Raw genomic sequence first — 20,689 nt, forward strand, 5'->3', positions numbered from 1 at the left:
TGGCCCCATATCTGACAACAAGTAGGTCCCACCTCTCCATTCCCATCAGCCACATGGAACATCACAGGTGCAGCTCTGAAAGCAGGTACTGAGGCTACAGGTGAGGACATGCACAAACCCTGCAGAACAGATCATATCCATCTCTCCTCCTCCCAGGACAAAGGGATGGATCAGCCTTCAGAGCCTTTCCAGCTCTGTCTGTAGGGCTCCCATAAAGAACCACTTACTCTCTCTAGCAATTTGAGCACAAATTATAAAGTGTCTGTGACACAGTTCATAATGTGACCATGACAATCACAGAGGAGGCTGAAATGCCTCAAGGATCCATTTTGCAGAAGGTGGTGCAGTGGCACAGCCTTTGCAGAAGGTCAGCACCTTGCCAGGCAGTTGACATAAATGTGACAAAGTGAAACATAGCTCAATTTGCAGACTATTATTTTCCATGGCTGATTTGATACACATGAATCACATAAAAATGCAAGACAGTCTCAGAAGTATTTACATAATGGGCTGATTATAACAGCAAACAGCTACTTGGACAGTAATATATTTGCTTATCAAGAAGATGCAAGAATTATCTTTTGTCCCACAGAAAACTCTAATTCTCACCTCTGTGTGCATCTTAATTTCCATTAAAATCTGTCAAAGTCTCGTCTTCGTGTTACAAAAAAGAACAAACACACAAGTTCAGATTTGGAGGAGGAGTCTGGGGGTGATAAGACCACTATTCTCAGTGTCCAGTTTGGGTTACTGACATCCTAGGCTGGATTTTAATTCTGCATTAAGCAGTTGTGCTAATATAACAGGTTGCCCAGAGAAGCTGTGGGCTGCCCACCCCTGGAAGTGTTCAAGGCCGGGCTGGAAGGAGCTTGGAGCAACCTGGTCTTGTGGAAGGTGTCCCTGCTCATGGCAGGGGGTGGAATGAGATGGTCTTTATGGTCCCTTCCAACCCCAAACCATTGGATGATTCTATGATTCTACTTAATTACACCACTGTTTACCCTACCCAGGAGTTTCTTATGCACACATTATTAAACACTCTACACCGACATCAAAACAAATCAGAAACTTCAGAGGCACAAACCAATCTAAATATGTGAGCACAGCAGCTCTGCTTGCCTGAAGAGTTCTAAAATTATTTCTCCTCCCCTTGAAGCTGAATTCTAGTGAAAAGGAAAAAAAATACCATGTGTTTTGGTGGTTTTAATTTGGATCTGTAAACAACAGTCATCTGTGACTACACTAAAGCACTCATAGAATGTGAAATTCAGTCCAGTTTGAACAATTCTGGATGATTCTCTGGAAAGAGCCAACATCTCAGGGTGAATATTTTTTAACTTACAACCTCACCTGCCCATTTCTCTCAAGTTTTAGAGAATGGTCATTGTATCTACCCTTCAATTCAGAAAAATCTCTCCAGAACTTGCATCCTGGTGCAAAGCAGGCCTTCGAACCCTTGTGTTCCCCACCAGTGTGGGTCCAGTGCAGTATTGTGGAGGAAAACTATCCAGAAGGTTTGGCTTGTGTTACAGCAGCACACACACTAAAGATCAGGACACCATTTTCTGATCAAAGTAATCAGAAGTTCAGAACAAATAGTTAAGCAACATGTCTCCTAGGTGTTATACTGTGGGTAGTCTTTTCAGCAGCATTTGCTAATGTTCCACAGCAGAACACGTCTATTGTGAACATTTTAATTCATGATTCAGAGTATCCTCCTGCTGACAGCAGCATCTTTTGACATTTCTGAACAGAGCTTTAGTGGAATAACTGTATTTCCCGTGGTGTCTCCTGCCTTGTATCCTACTTGTCACAACCTGCCAGTCTGTATTGGTGGGGTGGAGAATGCTGTTCTCCAGGGAGGGCCCATTTCATATTCTCAGCTGTGCTGTGACCTTTTCCATTAATAGATGTCACAATAAGGGCAGGCCTTTATTGCCAAGCCACAAGAGCAGACTGGTTAATCACCCACAGACAGGCGTCAGCTGAAGCTCTGACTCGAATATCCAAACACGTCTTGTCTCGACTATATTTGAGATGGGAGAGCTGAAACCAGATCATCTTTAATGTCCCTTCCAACTTCAATCATTCTATGATTCTATGACTCATTTTGGGGGTTTTCCAAGCAAAAAATGCACTAGGCCATCTATCAAATACTATGGCAACAACCAATGCACACCTGAAGTGGTGAAACACTTAACTTTGAAATCAAGATAATACAACATTTATTCAGCAAGGGCAAAACCAAGCTGAACTTCTTCCTTCACTACTGACAACAACAATGTAAATCAACAGTGTGAGGTGGGGAAGATGCTGGCAGAATCTGAAGGGGAATGAGGTGATCAGTCCTCTTGAATACAACCTGATCCTGCACAGCTTCACCAAAAAAACCCAAACCAAACAAAACACTAAAACTGAACTTCCCGAAAGGAAAATATTGATGAAAAAAAAACAACCTTAAAAAATATTAATTTAAAAATAGCAGGAAAGATCAGCATAGTAATAACCAGTGTAGCCCAAGCTCCCTCTTCTGGTATTTATGAGTAAATATACTGAATTAGGCAGGTCTTGATAGTCTAACATTTGGATTCAAAATCTTGCAGCAAAGTGTTCATACAACTCCATAAAACACCTGTTAAAGCTGTTCAGCCTCTTTCACACTAGTAACAATTCTTAAGCAAAAGATGTACAGACATGGAAATGCATTGTAAGATATGAAATAACACAATACCTCTTTTTTTCCCTTGTGAAACCCTCGGTTTCTTGAGCAGGCAGTTCTACATCATCACCAGGGGCTGCAGCCAAAGGTTCATCCTCAGAAACGTGGTTATCAACTTCTTTGCAGCTGTCAGGCTTGGAAGCGCTGCAAAACAATTATTAAAAATAAGCTGACAAATTTCAGAAGTGCCCATGAAGCTTTAGTGAAGTCTCCTTAAAGGATGAACTTTGGCTGGAACTATAAGGAGCTCTAAGGGGCACATCAGCCCCTCCCAAATTCCATCTTTCTCCCACCTCTCACAAATTACTTATTCCTACAAACCTTATCTCACTTAATTGCTCAGATGACCATGTAATCAGTAATACTGCAAAGTTTTGACAGCTCTTGCAGACCATAAGAGAAAGTGCCAGAGGAATTTAACTGTATATGAAATCAGTAAAATAAATAAATCACTAATGACTGCTTTGCAGTTCTCACACAGCCCTTTCTCCTCAGTGTAGAATTTAAACATTCAATTAACTGACTTGTCTTTTAGAAAAAAAAAAAAAACACTAAAATTTGGGACTAAAAAATTCTCTTACTTTAAGAGCTCTCCCTATGCTGTAAAGCCAAACACACAATAATCCCAGAACTCATTACACGAATGTTAAGATTACAGGACTGTAATGCTGCTGTATTTGTTAATTCCTACAAGTCCCACAAGATCCAAACTCAGAAGAAGAACAGTAACCACCCTACTCCCCTTGGTCTTGGCCACGCTCATTAAACCACTGACAGAAAAAGAACTAAATAACCAATGACTTCATGTCTCAAAAGCAGACACAGCGTAGGGTCTTGTCACACCACACTGTCCCTTCCAGGGCACCTCTGACATACCAGAGGGACACAGACATCCTGGGGTAGCCACACACAGCAGCCTCCCTCCTGCCAGCTTCTGCTTCCAGAGATACAGACACAAGTGTTTATGGAAAAGTTGATGGAACCAGGCCTTGGCTGAGCAGCTTCTTTTAGGTTTCCTGAACTAAATATAAACAGCTATCTTAGCCACTCCTTTTAAAGTTTTCTCTCCCCTTCCCCCAGTAATTACATTGGAACTGCAGAAAGCAGATTAAATTGTGTTACTGATTAAGAGCTGGTGAGGTTCAGGGACAGGCTGTTCCTCTCTTTAGAACCAAGCATACAGAGGACAAGCCTAAACCACATCCCTAACTTTAGTTACAACACAGACGAGTAGGAGAACAGGTATTTCCCAAAGTGCTTGTGCACTAAGTCACTGAGATCACCAAAGCTCTTTTTGAGAGTAGTTTACCTTGATTAGCTTATAACCATGAAGCTGCTTTGTGCCATATGGGATAATTACAGTTATTGCTTCTAAGAAATGATCTCTGCTTTACACGCTCACTCCTTCCTTCCTCCCTCCCTTTCCCCAGTTTATCCAAACTGGCCTGACACTGACACAGACATCCTATATTTTCAGTCACGTCAAGGTAACACAAATAAATAATGATTTCAAAGCAAGCTGTTTCCTTTTTCATGCAAAGGCCTTTGTCCTTTGCTAAAAATGTCTTTGTCCTAATATAGCAACAGCATCCCATCTATACCAAGGCGATGTGACTATATAGGGGCACACGGAGAGCAGTGAAAGTAAGATTTTAAAGCAAAAAAAGTAAACTGCTAAAAATAAGTGAATGCTGAACATCTGTTTGGAGAGGAAACAAAGAATTGCAAACCCCAAACAATTCACAAGAGGGCCCAGCCAAGCAAGACACCAAAGGCATACAAAATTATGGCCCTGGTGTTGTGGACACAAAGCCATCCCAGTTACCTGCTTACAGCAGCACCTGTTCCCTTCTCACCCACGCTCCTCACACAGGCCCTAATGACCACCTGCAGCCCTTCAGCTTCCCCCTCTAAGTCTTTCCACATAAAATGAAACAATTTTCAGATGTACAGTTTGACTAACGAATGTCATTCCTACCGCAAAAGCAAAACTTGCCATCAACACACAAGCATTTTTATAAGAGCTCTGCTCCCCGGCCTTCACAAAGCACAGGGCTTACTTTCATGAGCTACTGTGCTGTATGTGTTAAAATCCACAGCTAATTTCCTTTCATCTTTCCAAGCTTCATTTACACCATCAAATACTGGCTTCCCACAAAGACCACTCCTGCCAAGCCTCAGCTGCCTTGCTTGTGCTGTCGCTCTGGGAAGGGATCCACAGTACCAAGAAGTGCTGGGCGAGGCCATGAAAAGCAGGTTGTGAGACTAATCACACCAGTCTGGGGCTAATATTGCCACATCATTACTTTGGCACTGCTCAGTAGGGCTTGCAGGTAGAATTGCAGCAGCACAGAGCTCCTGGTTATTGCCCATCCTCAGCTGGGCAGTACCTGCAGATGGGTGCTGCCCACAGTGAGCTCTTAGGGGACAAGCAGGAGCAGAGCAGCTCAGAAATGGTTCAGATTGCGAAAAATGAGGTAGGGTAGCACAGAACAGCAACCCTGTCCAAAACACAGACTCTAAACTCTCCAGCCTAGGACTGCATCAACTCAGGTACACTATCAAGTCACAGTATTTGTATCAGCTCAGACATGAAGTGGCTACATTAAAGCCTCTCCACAGCTCCTACTAAAACAAGGTTTTCAGTCAAACTTATTTCCCAACTGGTAATATTCTAATGGGTGTAGCAAGAATACTACCAAAAGGGCCAAGTCTTCTCAGTGCACAGTGAACTATACATTGACCAGTCTTTATCCTGTAGAGTTGAGCTGATTGGAAAACAACATTTTCAAGCACCATCTCTGCTTAAGTAAACCTCAAAAGTCACTTTCTGACTGTCTGTGTGTACAGATAATCCTGAGTACCTCTGCCTACCCGTGGTCTAACACTGAGGAGCACAGCCCCAGAGCATCACAACTCCACAGGCTGTGAACTGCGTGGCCAGGAAAGGTCCATCTGCAGACAAAGCAATACAGCTTTTGGTGCATACATCATCACTGATTACAAATTCCCCGTGACAGCTTAATGTCCACAAAAAGAGCTGAGACAGAGGTCGATGCAGGGGAATTCAAGATTTTGTATTGTCAACTCAGGTTCAGAACAGCTTCTGTTCCCCAGTATTCAAGACAGAGCTGCAACAACTCTCTCTGGTCTGGACTAAAGGTCACAGCAGCTCCACAACTTCAGCTGGAGATTAAATGCAAGAGCAGAAGCTTTCCTTAGCATGAGGAAGGGACAAGAGTGAGTTGCCCTGCCTGTTAGCTGTGGCCTGACCATAAAGAAAACTCATGCAGCAAGTGCTTTCCAAGCTGCCTTTTTTTTCCTGGGCATGTGCAGGTTTGGGGTTTTTTCCCCATGAGACAGGCAGGAAGTTGCAGGGAACAGATAAACACAGCTCAGAAATGTTTCACACCTCTAACCACGGATCTGAGCTGTGGTCTTGTACAGCTGGGGCACTTATTTGCCTTCTCTGCCTTTCCAACCCAAACATTCCTTATATAACACAGAAGTCCTGTTGCAGAGCTCTGCACCTGCAGCCTAAAGAGAAAGCTGTGTCTAGCCAAAATTTCTCCTAGTGCAACGTGTACTGGCAAATCAGAGTCATCTCGGCCTTTCATCACTAAACAAAAATGCTGGCAGAACAGCCAGTGAACTTTTTACCTAATTCTTTTCAGGGCACTTCTTTGTAGATACAGTGAATAAAATCTTACCGGGCAGGTGATACCATGTTGCCCCTGATCAATATGTTATCAGCAGGAGAGAGGCAGACAGTCATCCTCAGAAAGCAAAACAAAGATACAGTTTCTTGACTGGACAGATGGAGAGACAGCCTGATCTTTCACCATGCCCTGCCATCTGGAAGCCATTTAGCACAAACTGACCCCCACCTTACACGCACCATTATTTTTCCCTGCCAAAGTGCACACACCATCTGCATCATGTGCCACCCCTGACGTGGTGTGGAAATACATGGGATGGGGAAATACACGGAAACAAAGGGAACTGATTAGTAAATAACTAAATATATTGGGGGAAACACTTTATAATTGCACTTTACTGCAGACAGACTGGAATAAACATCATGCCATTCAGCAGCCCTGGCACTATCTCCAAAGTCTAGTGCAGAGGTACCCAGGAGGCATCACATGGAGACATCACACGTGTTGCATTACAGAATATTATCCAGCCATATTGAAAAGCAGTGGTGCATCGTTTCTACATAAAATGACAAAGAGGAATGGCTTCAATATGATCACCTTACCTATATAAGCAATAAACTGCTCCATCATACAGGTGAATAAGCTGATGAGGGATAAGGCGATGACACAACACAACAAATATCACGGAAGTTCTTGGATAAAAAAAGCCCAGTCCTGCTATTGCTGATCCTTGTTGTGAGGATAATCCCATGTGTTTTAAGAGTACTGCTCTCATTTGCTACCAACACCACGTTGTTACCAGTTCAGGTCTGACCAAACCACTGAGAAATCAGCAGTGCTGCTCCCACAGGGATAAAGTAGCACCACGACTACACCCACAGGAGCCAAAGCAGGGGGCCAGCTGCATTGATTTAACCCCTCTTCTGCCAACCAGCTGCACCTGGGGGTGGGCACACGTGGCAGCTACTGGGTTTCTACTGCTGGGATACCAGGAAACATCTCTGCAAAGAGAAGGCTGGCAAGCAACAACACCCTGGACAGGAAAGACAGGTGCAAGGAGAACAGGTAGGCTTTTATATAGGAAGCTGAACAAGGATGCAAAACAAAAGAGTAAGAAAAACAAACAATACTGACAAGAGTTGACTTGTGTAGCACTTAAAAATAAACAAAAGAATTAAACAAACAAACATAGAAGAACTACTACAGCCAGCTTCACTCCAGTTGACCACAGGTTATTTCTCTCTCACTTTCCTAACTGGAAAACTACCTACATCCATGCTGAATATCCCTGGTTTGCAACTTTTTAGTGCTGAACCCTTGCAAAAATCCTGGCAGCTCCCTCAAGGTCAGGATATGGAGACAGGAGCCAGATCCTGCAGCTGTTGCACAGTCTGTGTGCCCTCACCCCCACTGGGCTCAGCCACTCTGGATGGGGCAACCACAGCTCAGCACCAGCACTCGCAGCCTGTGCAGCTGGGATGGGGCAAGGAACCCTCAGAATAACTGTCAGACACCAACAAGAGAACCTTTTAAAGACAGAAATTATGAAGTACATCAAAAGAAAAGGTGTAATATAATTAACTTGAAATTCCAGGTTCAGGTGAGAACGTGAACAGGGTGAATTCATGAGGTTTACAAGAGGCAGTGAATTAAAACACTTGAAGATTGCTCTCCCTAAATGTTTCCTAAGGTGGCATTTAATCACAGACAGCTGGTGTGCCTTTTTCTATGCAAAAAGCAAACTTTCACCCTAAGGGCACAGAATTTTCTATTTTAGTCTGTGGTCCAGAGAGTATATATAAATCTTTCTGGCACTTTTTGGTGTTAGCCTTTTTTTCCTGCCTCCACATTCAGAAAGGAGCTCGCAGCTCCACCTCAATTACTGCTCGCCCTTTTCTGAGCGCCTCACTACTATGGCCAACAATCCATTAGCAGAAAAAAACCAGAATCCACAAAAAAAAAAAATCAGTAATCCAATTACATTTGTTAAAAACAAAGAAACACAGCTCTTTGAGCAAAAACTTACAAGAACTGGAAGAAATCCACATCATTAGCTTCCCACTGTAAGCTTCTCTAGATCATCTTACTCCAAGTGTAGGAAAAAGTTTGTTTCTCACAGACTCACTCAGCCAGTGACTAACCAGCTTGGGGACTGGTGGCAAACCAGGATGGGCTAAATAGCAAAGTCACCCAGCTTTTAAGGTGGATTGAGCAAACCACACAAGGTCCTTTCTGCCTTTGATGACACATTATTGTGACTTCAGCTAACAAATTTAATGCTAGCTTAAATATACTGTGTATGTTTACACTCCACTGAACTCCCAGTGACTGAAGGGTACACACACCCTAGGAGGCTTCCTCTATTGTTGGCAGTTAAGACAAGTTTATGTGCCCAAAGATCCTGACAACCCCACTGCCACCAGCACAAATAAAGCAACAGTTTCCCTTCTCAGTGCAAGCAAAGGCAGACAAAAAGGTCAGAGTCCAACAGAGATGAGATACCTGAATAATAATAATAATAATAATAATCAGGGCCTGCTTTATAATCAACATCATCCTGTTAAGGAAATTCTCAGAATTACAGAACATGGCCAAAGGATCAGTTACAGGGAAAGGTAAACAGCATCTTCTTTTGAAGATTTTGATAAGGGTGGATGTAAATTCTGACACAGATTTCTGCTGACAGATGTTCCCCTGGCTGCAGGCAGAGCCAGCACAGACATCTATCCAGCCAAGGAGACTGAGAGCAGTTCCTTGGGCAGCACTAAGACACCCACAGCAGCAAGCAGGTGCAGCCACTTCCCCCAGCTCCAGGGGCTGGCCCTGGACAGTACCTGTCTGGAGTCAGCTCTGCAGCACCCACGGGGCCAACATTTCCAGACGCCGCAGGAACAGCAAAGGGTTGCTCGGAAGGGTCGAGGGGAGAAGCCAACTGTGTATCATCACCTGGCCCAGGAGGGCTGCAGAGAGAAAAGACAGGGAAAAAGGCATTTTTAGATATCTGAGCTATTGCAGAATTATTGTAATTTGCTGTTTGAACCCCCAGACTTGAACATGCCTGTGCTAACTCGTGTTAGGGAAGGCAGCAAAAGTTGGCATTTTTAATATAAGTTGCTTTTGTGCACAGCCCTGCTGTTCCCACAGCACTGAAGTCTCTGGATTTTTGTCTGAGTCACAACTGCAGGAGCAATGAGACAGTACAACCTAGCAGCAAATTAACCCCATTTTGATTCTGATTATGAAAAGTGAAAGAGAAATTGAGCTGAACAAGAGAAATTATAAGATTTCCTGCCTTTGAAACCACATAACACTCAAGGAGCTCAAGGCTGGCTTTCACTTGAAGCTGGGGGGGCTTTTAAGTGGGGGCACAGAGTCAAAGGTGTCCTGGGTGCTGCAGGGAGCACACACACGCCCTGCTCTGACCCATTCCTAGGAAAAGCAGGGTGCCCCTGAGTACCAGCAAGCACCTCATGGCTAAAAGAAAACAATTTGGAAACACACCCTTGAATCAATAAGGAATGGAGCCTTGCTGAAGAAGGTGGTTGGTTTGTTTTTAAGAGACACCAAACCATGGGAAACCCCTGAAAACAATGTATTGGTTGCCCATTTCAACCTGACTTTGCCATGTGGCCACCCAGAGATCAGAGCCCTGGAAGCATCAGTTTTCCCTAAAACTCACCAAAGTCCTCAAGTTTTTTGTAAACCATAAAGTCTGACATTAAGTTGGGGGTCCAATTTCACGCTGTACTGAACCTCCTCATGTCCATGTTGTTTCCTGTACTACCAAGTGAATAAAATCCTGTACATAGAGGGATTGTACCATACACAGATGGATTTGAGGTGCATAAACTTAAAACTATCGCTCAGCATTTGAGATTTCAGCTTAAAAATAAAAAGCCCTAAATCACAAAACTCAGCTTTAACACTAAAGGATTACTATCTTGCCTAACTTCAAATCCAAAGAACCAGTATGACTTTTTACTCCTGTTTAATTCTGGATCAAAGAACATAACAAAGAGTTAAACTTCACTATAATAATGTCAGTGTTTGCTGCCATCTGAATATACTCACACTTCCTATATTTTATCTAAAGGATTCTGTAACATGTTCACGTGGGAAAAACAATTACAATGCTGAGCCATTAACTGCCCACATGTTCTCTGGTTTAACCACACCTGAGGGCTCAGCCTGTTGCAGGAAACTTTGAGCCAAAGTTCTAAAGTCCTCTGGCTTATTATCATAAAGGGACCATTTTTCACTCATTGTTGAGTTGCAGATACAGCACAAACTGGGGTGTCCCCTCTGCTTTGCCTTAAAATGAGTGTTTAGAAAGTAGATCTTGACAACAGCACTTGGCAATTTGGTTTTTTTCACATACATAATGAAAAAAGGAGCAGGTGTGCCCCAGTTTGGTAAGTAAGTGAAGTGTTTGTCCACCACCATCCCACCTCCTGCACACCCAACTCCCGGACAGAGATTTCCGTGGTCCGGGGACAAGGTAACCTGAAACTCAGGCTTGGGGAGGTGATGGCAAAGCTCCTCCTTTCCAAGCCACCCTGCTCTGTGCCACAGGAACAATGAAGCCATCCAAAAGCTGCCCAAACTAGTTCCACAGCTGACATTCCTGGGCATCACAACCCTTGGGCTCACGGGCACCCACCACCAGGTCCCTGCTGTCAGTCCTCTGCCCCCACCAGCCTTTTAGGCCAATTTATTTCTCTGTTAAAATGCCATGAGCTTTTACCATTCTGTTGCCTGAGTTCTGGGTCGAGCCTGGAAGAGGATCTACATAAAATTACTTCCAAATTCTACTTATGACAAGCATGACTGAAATACTTTTCAAAGGAAAATACCTCACAGTTTAATAAGCAGTTGCTTACCAGCAGCTGCAGCAGGCACACTAAATTCAGCCCAAAGACTGAGGGGTTCAATCTGTTATTAGTGTGTCAGAAGTGAAAGACACTGCCCATCAAGTGTCCTTAGGCTCTTAAGTTTCACAATTTCACTTTTGAGGCCTCTACTTATCCTTGAAAAGAGATTTTCCAAGTCAGGTATGCAAATAACAAGTTTCAGGCAATGATTGACCCATACCAGTCATTAAATCCCAATGAATGAATGAGAAATAACTGTCTAAACACAGCAGGTCTATGTAAGGAGGTTTCAAACCAAGGCAGAAAGTTAAGATATGTACAGAAACACAATCTGGCCCATGTGGACACAGAGGCAGCGAGGGCTGGGTGTTCTGGTGGGTCTGTTTGCTGCTCTCCTGCTTCCAACCATGAGATGCAAACCTTAAACCCCTTAACATCATAGGAAAGTTTCAAAACACTTTGACACTGGTGCTGGAGACAGAAGGCAGCTACAGGTCTTGGCATTTACTCCCTGTCCATGTTTTTCCAATCAGGAGAGCTGGATGTGGCTCCCTTTGAACAGTCAACAATAGCTCCAAGTTCACTCCAAGGGAAACCAATATGCATTTCAAACTCTGCTATCTCCTAGTCCCAAACATTTGGTTGCTTTTAATGAGATAATGGCAAGATTTATAGATCCTGCTCTTTCTCCAGAAATCTCTGGAAAATGGCACCAACAACTGCAAGGCAGGACTGAGCTCTCAGTGCTCTCATCACCCCCTATTTTGTTTTCTTCAAGATACAAGATGTTTCTCACTGGGTACAGCAAGTCAGACAGACAAAATCCTCCACAGTTCATACTTGGCTTTCTAATAACCTAGGCCAAAGAGTCAATTTTTTTAAAGCCTCAGTTTACCCATACATAAGAAAAAATATTAATCAATCCCAAGGAAATATTGAGAGAATTTGCTATTTCTGGTGAGTTCTTGCACTGCAATCCTTCGGAAAGGAAAGAGATCTAGCAGCACCTACATCAGTTGAAATTCATTCATTCAAACACATCATACCTCATAAAATTTGATCCATTTTATTAATTCCTTCTTAGTAATCATTTTATCTTCTCCTGCTTTATTTTGTTGTTTATACTTTAGCCACACTCACTGGAATAAACTTTATGTGTAGAAAATCCAACAAAAACCTGTAAGTCTATGCACCTTTGGTATTTCTGTTCTTTAGAAGTATTTTCATTAATTTTGGGGCTCCTGTCACTATGATTTAGTGGAGAAGGAGGTAAGAAGCTCTTTCTTATATCAGAAATCAACATTACTGGTATTAGGAACTAAAACTAAACTTATTCAGGAAGCAGCTCAGAAGTGCTACATAAGATACAAGCAAAGGATTACAAATTAAAAAAAAAAACCTCTTTCCCTTCTCTCTCCCTCCTTCCCCCCCCCACTACTTCTTATGAAGTAATTTAAAACCGATTCAAATATCAACAGAATCTTAGGAAAAATATGAGATGCTAATACTGAAATGGAAAGTGTGGCTTTATTTCCCAGTGAACTAAGGCGACATCCATACAATCTAAAAATCCCCATGGGGCAAGTCCAAGCACCTGCAATAGCTTTGAAAGCTCATGGTGATGACTGGGGGGGGTCACTTTTGCTGATCACTGTGCAGATACAGCAGAGGTTTTACTCTTACCAGCTAAACACACACTCACAGTCAAAAGATCGAGTTTGGGGAAACATGCTGCCTTTTGCCCAACAAAAGAGTTACTTATGCATTTATGTACATATGATTTCAGAAAAATCTCTCAAATTCCTTCTGTACTCTGAAGAAGAAACGATGCCTTAAGTGCCTCACATCAGCACTTTGTATTTAGGCTGCAGGATCTCCTGCACACCTCGGCCAGGCTGAGCTGGGCATTGTGCAAACTCAGTAATGAAGGTATCCAGGAGATGAACTGGCATGTGCTAATTAAAAGCAAACAAAATCACTGTCATCCAGGGGGGTTTGATGCACAGGATTTGCATGGCAGCATTTCTACGCTTATGGAAGAAAGACACTGTCACCCAGGTACCAAAACTGGCTCCTGGGGGAATTATTCCAGTGCCTGAGATTTACATGCTCGTCCTCTGAGCGGGACTTGAGCAATCGGCAGAACAGGTCTGGGTGCTGGGTGCTGGTGCTCAGAGCACCCAGGAGAGCCAGCCCAGCCCAGCACGGCTGGAGCAGCACCTGAGTCACACCTGACCCCAAGGGAGGGACCTGCCATCGTCCTGGCCAAGCAGCAGGAACCACCTGCACCTCCCAGAGTGTCTGCAGCCCTCGTGGGAACACACGGCTGCGCGGCTCCAGACACAAGGCTGTGCTTCCAGCAGCAAGGGACTCCCTTCTCTCGCTGCAGATTTCCACACTAACAACGTCAGAAAGGAAAACAAACGCAGAAACTGCGTTCTGGAGACGTGAAAGCGTTTTTTAAAAGGCTTCCTGAAGGCAATACCCCACCTATGAGAAGCAACCCCAGAAAGCCAGGTGCAGAGCAGCTGGCAGTCCCTGCAGGTAATTCCAAATGACCTGCTGGGGCAGGAGAGCGCTGCTGCTGTCGGGCATCCGGACTCGTGACCACGGAGAGTCATTCTCAGAAATGATACTTTTCTGGCACTGCTTGTGGAAACCCTGACAAGATAGAGAAGTTATCTTGGCAGGGGATGGTGTTTAGTGACACATTACCTGAGGGCCCGCACTTCCATTCTCACCCAACCCTTCTTGCCTAGAAAGCCCTTGATTTCTGTAACATGCGTACCCAGATTGATCATTGATTTGATCAGTCATAACAATAAAATAGAAAAAAAATATTTTTTTCTTTTTTTGCCTGAGTGTTCTACATTACTGTGGTCACATTAAAACTTAGGCTGAGTAAATACAATAAACAAACACAATTATTCTAGATTAAAACACTTAATGGGACTGAAACGCGTTACAGCACTACTTCCTTTGCAAGCTAAAAGAGGGACAACAGAAAGCCACATAAAAGTCTCAGAAGTATAAATCACGCCTGCACAGGATGAATAAGCATATTTGCTGTAATAACTGTCAACCATTATAAAAAGCCCATCACGTCACCACCGAGCAGCTTTTAGAGCCTCGGAAGGGCTCTCGGTCACGTCCTGATGTCATTGCTGCAGAATTTCAAAGTTTCCAGATTCCAGCTAGTAAACCTGAGGCAGAGGTTTCTCGGTACAAACAACACACACACACAGTCTCCTTTCCCGAGCAGAAACCCCAAACCCAGCCAGAAACCATGGTAGGAGCCACAAAACCCTCCAGTCTTTGGGGGGGGAGCAAGAAGAGTTAATCCTCACCCAGAGCTGGAGGCAGCGCTGTGGGAGCAGGAGAAAAAGTTTCGAAAAGTTGTTCAAAGGGGAAGACGAAAAAAAAAAAAAGGGGGGGAAAAAAAAACTTTTCCTTTCACAAGTGTCTACTTACCAACGCCAGGAAATAATCACCAGCTTTCCTACTCCCAGTCATCCTCGCTTCCAACACAACACCCCGCCCACACCCTCGCTCGAACACCAACTCCCTCCACTCCAGCATCCGCGGGCGGGACCGCGGCTCGACAAAAACCCCACTCCCGGCAGCGCTGCTGTTTTTTTTTTTTTTGGGGTTGGTTTTTTTTTTTTTTTTTTTTTTTTTTTTGGGCGAGCTCTGGGGCGTACAAAAGACCGAGGAATAGGAGCTGGAGCTGCTTTCTCGGAGGCTCCTCCCATTAGGCTCCCCGAGGACAGCGGAGCGACCGCGGCTGCCGCGCCCCGTCCGTCCCCCCCCGCCCGCCGGTGCCGCCGCCCGGGGCATCCGAGCGGCCGCCGGGGGAGGATGCGGGGCGCCCCAGCTCAGCGAACAAAGGAGCCAAAAACAAGACAAAAAAAAAAAGGACCCGACCCCCCCAACCCGCCCCCAAACCGGCTCCACGTGGTTTTAATTTCCCTCTTTTTTTTTTTTCTTTTTTCTTCCTTTTCTCTCCGCCCCCCCCCCTTCCCGTTTTTTTTACGGTGGAATTTCGGAGTTTCCATCTGCTGGAGGGGTGGATGTGGAGAGATTAAATTACGGTGTGTGTGTGTAAGGCTTAAAGCACACGCAAATAGCTCCTAACGTTTTAAAATGCGTTTGGCAACTTTTTTTTTTTTTTTTTTTTTTTTGAAGTTTCAGGAGGCAGGAATGGTGTTTGGCCCAACTTTAGGGACAACTTTTTTAAATGTTTTCAGGATGCAGAGGCAAAGTTTTTGACAACTTTCACTGAAACTTTACGTGTTTATAGCTCAACAAATAACATAGATTTAAATCTAAACAAAACCATTTTGTTCCTGGTCTAATTCTTGGGTTAAACTCCAGTTCCTAAAGTTGCACAGGTTTCCTCATAGGTTTCTTTACCTGCCTTCTTATAGGTTAATCTTCTTCCTTTATAGGTTCCTTTACCTGCTTTCTTATGGATTTTTTTTTTAATCTGCTTTCTTACAGGTTTCTTTCTTTCTTACAGGTATCACTACCTTCTTTCTTTTCTCTACCTCCTTTCTTATAGATTCTTTTACCTGCTTTCTTACAGGCGTCTCTACCTTCTTTCTCATAAGTTTCTGTACCTATGAAAAAATGGAGCAGTTTTAATTAGTTGTGTGCCCTTATTAATCTCTTAGGTTTCCTATGGGTTTATTACAACACAAAAGAGTGGCTTTACAGGTAATTAAGTCTTTGCATGGAGATACACCAAATTGCATATACAAGCTGCCAGCACCCAAGGAATTAATTGAGTCTCTACCCAGGGAGATCATTATCATGTTTATAACAGGCCATACAATAACTATAGGTTAAATGTCTATAATATCTCTCCCACAGCAAGAGAGTTAGTAGATTCATTGCTTACCAAATGCCCAATCAAGATATTTCAGTTATAATGCCGGAATTACAGAGATTTAATTTAGCTGAGTTAGTTTCCCATCTGACTCCCTGTCTCCAAACTCTTCAGCTGTGGTGTCCACCACACCTTGGGTGACAAAATTAATACTTCCTCTTCTTCAGAACTCTGTCCAGCCCCTAGTAGGACTGTGTATCTCCTTTTAATGTTAAGTTACAGTAACCATACCTGGTGGACCTCTCAAAGCATCAATTTAGAGCTGGGCCACAGGGGGAAAATAGTATTCATCAGTGTTTAATTTTTTATTTTTTTTTTAACTCTTGGACTGTTTCTCCTTCTAGCCCTTGTCTGATTTTTCTATAAGCAAATGGAGGGAACAAATTTTTGTTCAGGTAAATTGTGTGTTTCAGGAGAACTTCCCCATCTAGTCTGGAAGCAGGAGACAGGGATTTCCCCTCAGTGTCCTCATTGCTGCTTTTAACAATTCAGAAACCTTCACAGGAAACAGAAGACTACACCATCAGACACTGTAATGGATGAAAATGCTGAAAAACTTGTAGACTGCCAACATCTGTGCTGCAAGGTGTGGCTTATTGAGGGGCAAACACTGTGCATGGTGCAGGGAGGGTTCACTTGGTTGTAGCACCAGGAGCCTGTAGCACCTACTCTGACAGCAAGAATTCAGATGAATCTCAGAGTTAAAAGTTTCTGGGAGAGCATCTCTTTTGTATCCCGCCTCCCAAGCAGTAGGAAAGCTGCCATGGAAAAAGTTACCGTGGTTTTTGATACAGGTACAAGCATTCGGTCCCCCTCTCATTTTGGGGGGAATTAACCTCTTTTGTCATCTAGAAACCATTTCACAAATAGCTTCTGCAGGTATAACTGCCCTGACGGGGAGGGAGACCCTGGAGAGAGGAATATTCATTAAAATAAATTTTTATATTCTTTGCTTGCAGCACTTCAGTCTGGCACAAAGCTGTGGCGACAGACTAGCTGTGTTCCTGCTAACAGACCCAAATTCAGCATTTTTGGAATGAAATGGTCGTTTCTCTCAACAAACACGCCTGTCCCTGTTTGTTCCTTAGCCTCTTGCTGTGCCAAAGCCCTTTCACCTACTGCGAGGCAATCTCAACACACCTTTGTCACAAAAACTTGTCTCCCAGTGCCCTCTGCTACTTAAACACAGGGAACCTGATAGGCTGTAACTCCAGAAACACCGTGCTAAGGTGTGCCTGACCTGCCTCAGTAGAGGGCTTGGGGGAGGAGAGAGGAAACAAGCTGAAAAGCAAGAGGAAAACAAGAGATAAGCAACCTCCCAGAAGGGCTGGGGACACAATGACAGGGCAGGGGTGGCTGTCAGGGGGCAGGGACAGGCTGGCCAGAGCTGGAGCAGAGAGTGTGCTGATGAGAGGGACTGGGAGCAGGAGACATCCCACGGCATGGCCGTGCCCTTCCCTGGTTCCCAGGGAACAGTTAGGTGGAGGGGAAATCCAGAAAGCATCAGGATGGTGTATACAGGGGGGCATTTTTTTTTTAAATGTGGATCATAGAATCTCAGAAAGGTTTGGGTGGGAAGGGACCATAAAGCTCATCTTGTTCCAAACCCCTTGGACAGAGGCAGGGACACCTTCCCCTATCCCAGGTTGCTCCAAGCCCCATCCAGCCTGGCCTTGGCCACTTCCAGGGATGGGGCAGCCACAGCTTCTCTGGGCAACCTGTGCCAGGGCCCCACCACCCTCACAGGGAAGGATTTCTTCCTAATATTCCACTTACACACACCTTCCTGCAGCCCAAGGCTTGTCCTATTCCTGCATGCCCCTTTAAAAAAAAATCTACGTGTGCAATTTTAAATTGTTCTCTGTGCAAACTTAGTGCCCACTGTTCAGGCCATTTTGCAACAAACACATATAAATGTACTTCAGTTTGTTTAGAATTAAAGAGGAGTTTCTCTTTTGCGTTTCCTAACCAGAGGTTCGTAGTTATTCACTCCACAAAAACCACAGACCCAATTAACTGGGGAGCAGCCTGGCTGAGAGAGCCAAGCCACGTCTGTAACAAACACCTGAACTTTATATTTCCACTACTTTCCACACACAAATTGCCCACAACCATCATTTGTGGTGGCTGAAAATTAGGTTGTGCATTTCCCAGCAATTTTTATTGGTGAGGCTTTGGGATGGCTGTCTCTCTGAATTCCCAGACTTCTACCTTAACCTCCTTCTTTAAAAAAAAAAAAAAAGAAGGAAAGGAAACTTTAATGTTAACCCATTACATCTTGGAGGATCAAAGTGATGGGAAACTGTCATTCTGCAAATTTCCAAACAAGTAAGATTGATTTTTAGAAGACCCTAGGCTAGACTCAAAGCCTCACAAATTGCAGTGATAACTTTTCTAGCAAACCAAGTTTATTTGGAGTTTCTAGCAGAAGAACAAGATTTGAAGAACGCTGGATGCAACATAAGTTTCATGTACAATCACAGAATTCAAAAAAAAAAATAAAAGATGTGGAAAGTCTTGGAGACTTTTAAATATCCAGCAAACTAACTCTATGTTTTGACTCATTTAATGATATTGTTAAGAAAGGGAAATGGAAGTTTTAAGTGTCCATTTATTTTTTTTTCCTTAGTTGTTAGAAACTGAGCAGTGTATTCATGCTTTTTGCTTTCATTCCAGGAAACAAATCCAATCTTCTCTGTCTGCTGCAGAGTTATTCTTAGCTGGCTTTGATATTTCCATCAGCTAGGAGAGCATAACAATGTTATCATGCTTACAAATTCCAAAGATTTTACATAAGCTAGTGAGTGCCTTAAAAAAAAAAAGGCTTTATTGATTACACTGTTTGAGTTTCATTAGCCAAAGGAGCTGGGAAAAACAGGCTGGAAAAGAATTTTAAAAAGCAGTTTGATGAGTTCCATGGAGCACATGTTCCATGTTTTTCAGAGAAGCTGAGATTGACAGGTTTGAGGCTGGAAAACACCAGGTACTTCAGGCCAATGAATCATTTAAATCCTACTTTCCTGCATAGAGCCCTATCTTCCTAATTTGATTTTTTATCAGTTGAAACAACTAGACACCCCTCTTATTTAAGCAAAGTGGGACAACTGTGGGTATGGTGATTGTAGGGTGGTCTGGGTGGAAAAGGACCACGGGACCATTGTTCTGGGCTGATCATTTAGAGGCTCAGGGCCAAATTCTTTGCTGATATCACCCCAGTGGGAGCAGAGATTTTGGCCCAGCATTTCCCAGCTCTAGGACAGGCTGCAGCCACAGCCTTCCCTCACACAGCTGTCCTCAAAGGAATGCGTGAGAGGGAAAGAAAGTAAATTAGTGACATTAAATTAGAAACAACCTCGTGGAGTCCTGGGGCACTTTTGGACAGCTGGTTATTTTACTGAGGACAGTGGATGTGTGGAGAAGATACTGAACAGGGAGAATAGGGCAGAGGAAGGATTAAGGCTGGATGAACAAAAAGGAGATGCTGAGCACATTTCAGCAAGGAGAACAAGATTACCAGAACATGCTGGGGTGGTTCTTCCCAGCAGCACAGAGTGGTGGCACTCAGCATTTCAGAGGGACCTTAGAATCGAGAACAATCACGCCTTTGATGGAAGCAATTAACATTTCTACACCTATTATTGCAATTTGAGATGCAGAGCTTCTTACAGGCCCAAGAGACTCTACTGTGAGAGTTAACCTGGGGAGGTGAGTGTAGATGAATAGGCCCAAATAAATACATGTAACTTTTTTTTTTAATTTTTCCAGAGTACTTTTAAGGTATTGCAATACCTTAATAAGCCTCTCCTGTTGTTAGCAATGCTTGTGTGTGCTCCCATATACCTGGACCAAATATTGGTAAGACAGGCTCCAAGGACATCAACATAAAAGAAATCAGGAGAGAAAACTGAAAGAAAAGGGTAAGTCAAGAACTATGGAGTTGTGGCTCTTCAGACAGGTCTCCAGAGGAGTCTCTGTTGAGAAGCATTAGTGCAGTGCAAGTATGCCAGGACACAGAGGAACTGGAAGGAAGCCACATCCAAGTCATGGAGAATATGCCTGTGTCTGTAATTGCTGTTCTCAGAGCTGCCCTTGGAAGGGTTCAAAGCTGGGGCTAATCCTACTTTGCATATTCTATTAGAAACAGGGACCATGGAACAAGCTCCACGGTGTCCAATTTTGCAAGGAGCCAGAAGATTTAGACTTGGAACTGAGAGAACAGGGGATCTGTAAGATATGCCAAAATGATTTTGAGAAAACAGGCAGCTGACTTGGAAGAAGCGAGGCTGGAAAATACATCTGGTGAAATCTACTTAGAAGAACAATAATATGAAAGTAATTTTTAATGTAATGAGAAAAGAAGACAAAAATTGATGCTAAACTCCCTGACCAGATACTGGACAAAGTATTGCAGTGTCCATGCTGGATTTCTTTAGCAAATGCCTGTGTTTGATTGAATAAATGTAATGTCTTGAGAAACACAGAAGGATGTGTGAAAACAGAAGCTCATGTATCATCCATCCATGTCAATACCTTATAAATATGTGGCTCAGGT

General features: G+C 43.6%; 1 protein-coding gene across 7 annotated transcripts in view; it reads right to left on the bottom strand.

Annotated features, from left to right (window-relative positions):
- TACC2 (transforming acidic coiled-coil containing protein 2) overlaps positions 1-20,689 on the bottom strand; it is a 137,274-nt gene that overhangs the window by 70,696 nt on the left and 45,889 nt on the right. For all 7 annotated transcript variants that reach the window (XM_018078441.3, XM_018078440.3, XM_029962007.1 and 4 more), the window contains 2 exons: positions 9,213-9,338; positions 2,732-2,863 (listed from right to left, as the gene is read on the bottom strand). In XM_018078441.3, coding sequence (XP_017933930.3) covers positions 2,732-2,863; positions 9,213-9,338 — 258 coding nt within the window. The remainder of the gene's footprint in view (positions 1-2,731; positions 2,864-9,212; positions 9,339-20,689) is intronic.

The sequence above is a fragment of the Manacus vitellinus genome, unplaced genomic scaffold (assembly GCF_001715985.3).
Source record: "Manacus vitellinus isolate BGI_N305 unplaced genomic scaffold, ASM171598v3 scaffold_40_pilon, whole genome shotgun sequence".
Classification (NCBI taxonomy): domain Eukaryota; kingdom Metazoa; phylum Chordata; class Aves; order Passeriformes; family Pipridae; genus Manacus; species Manacus vitellinus.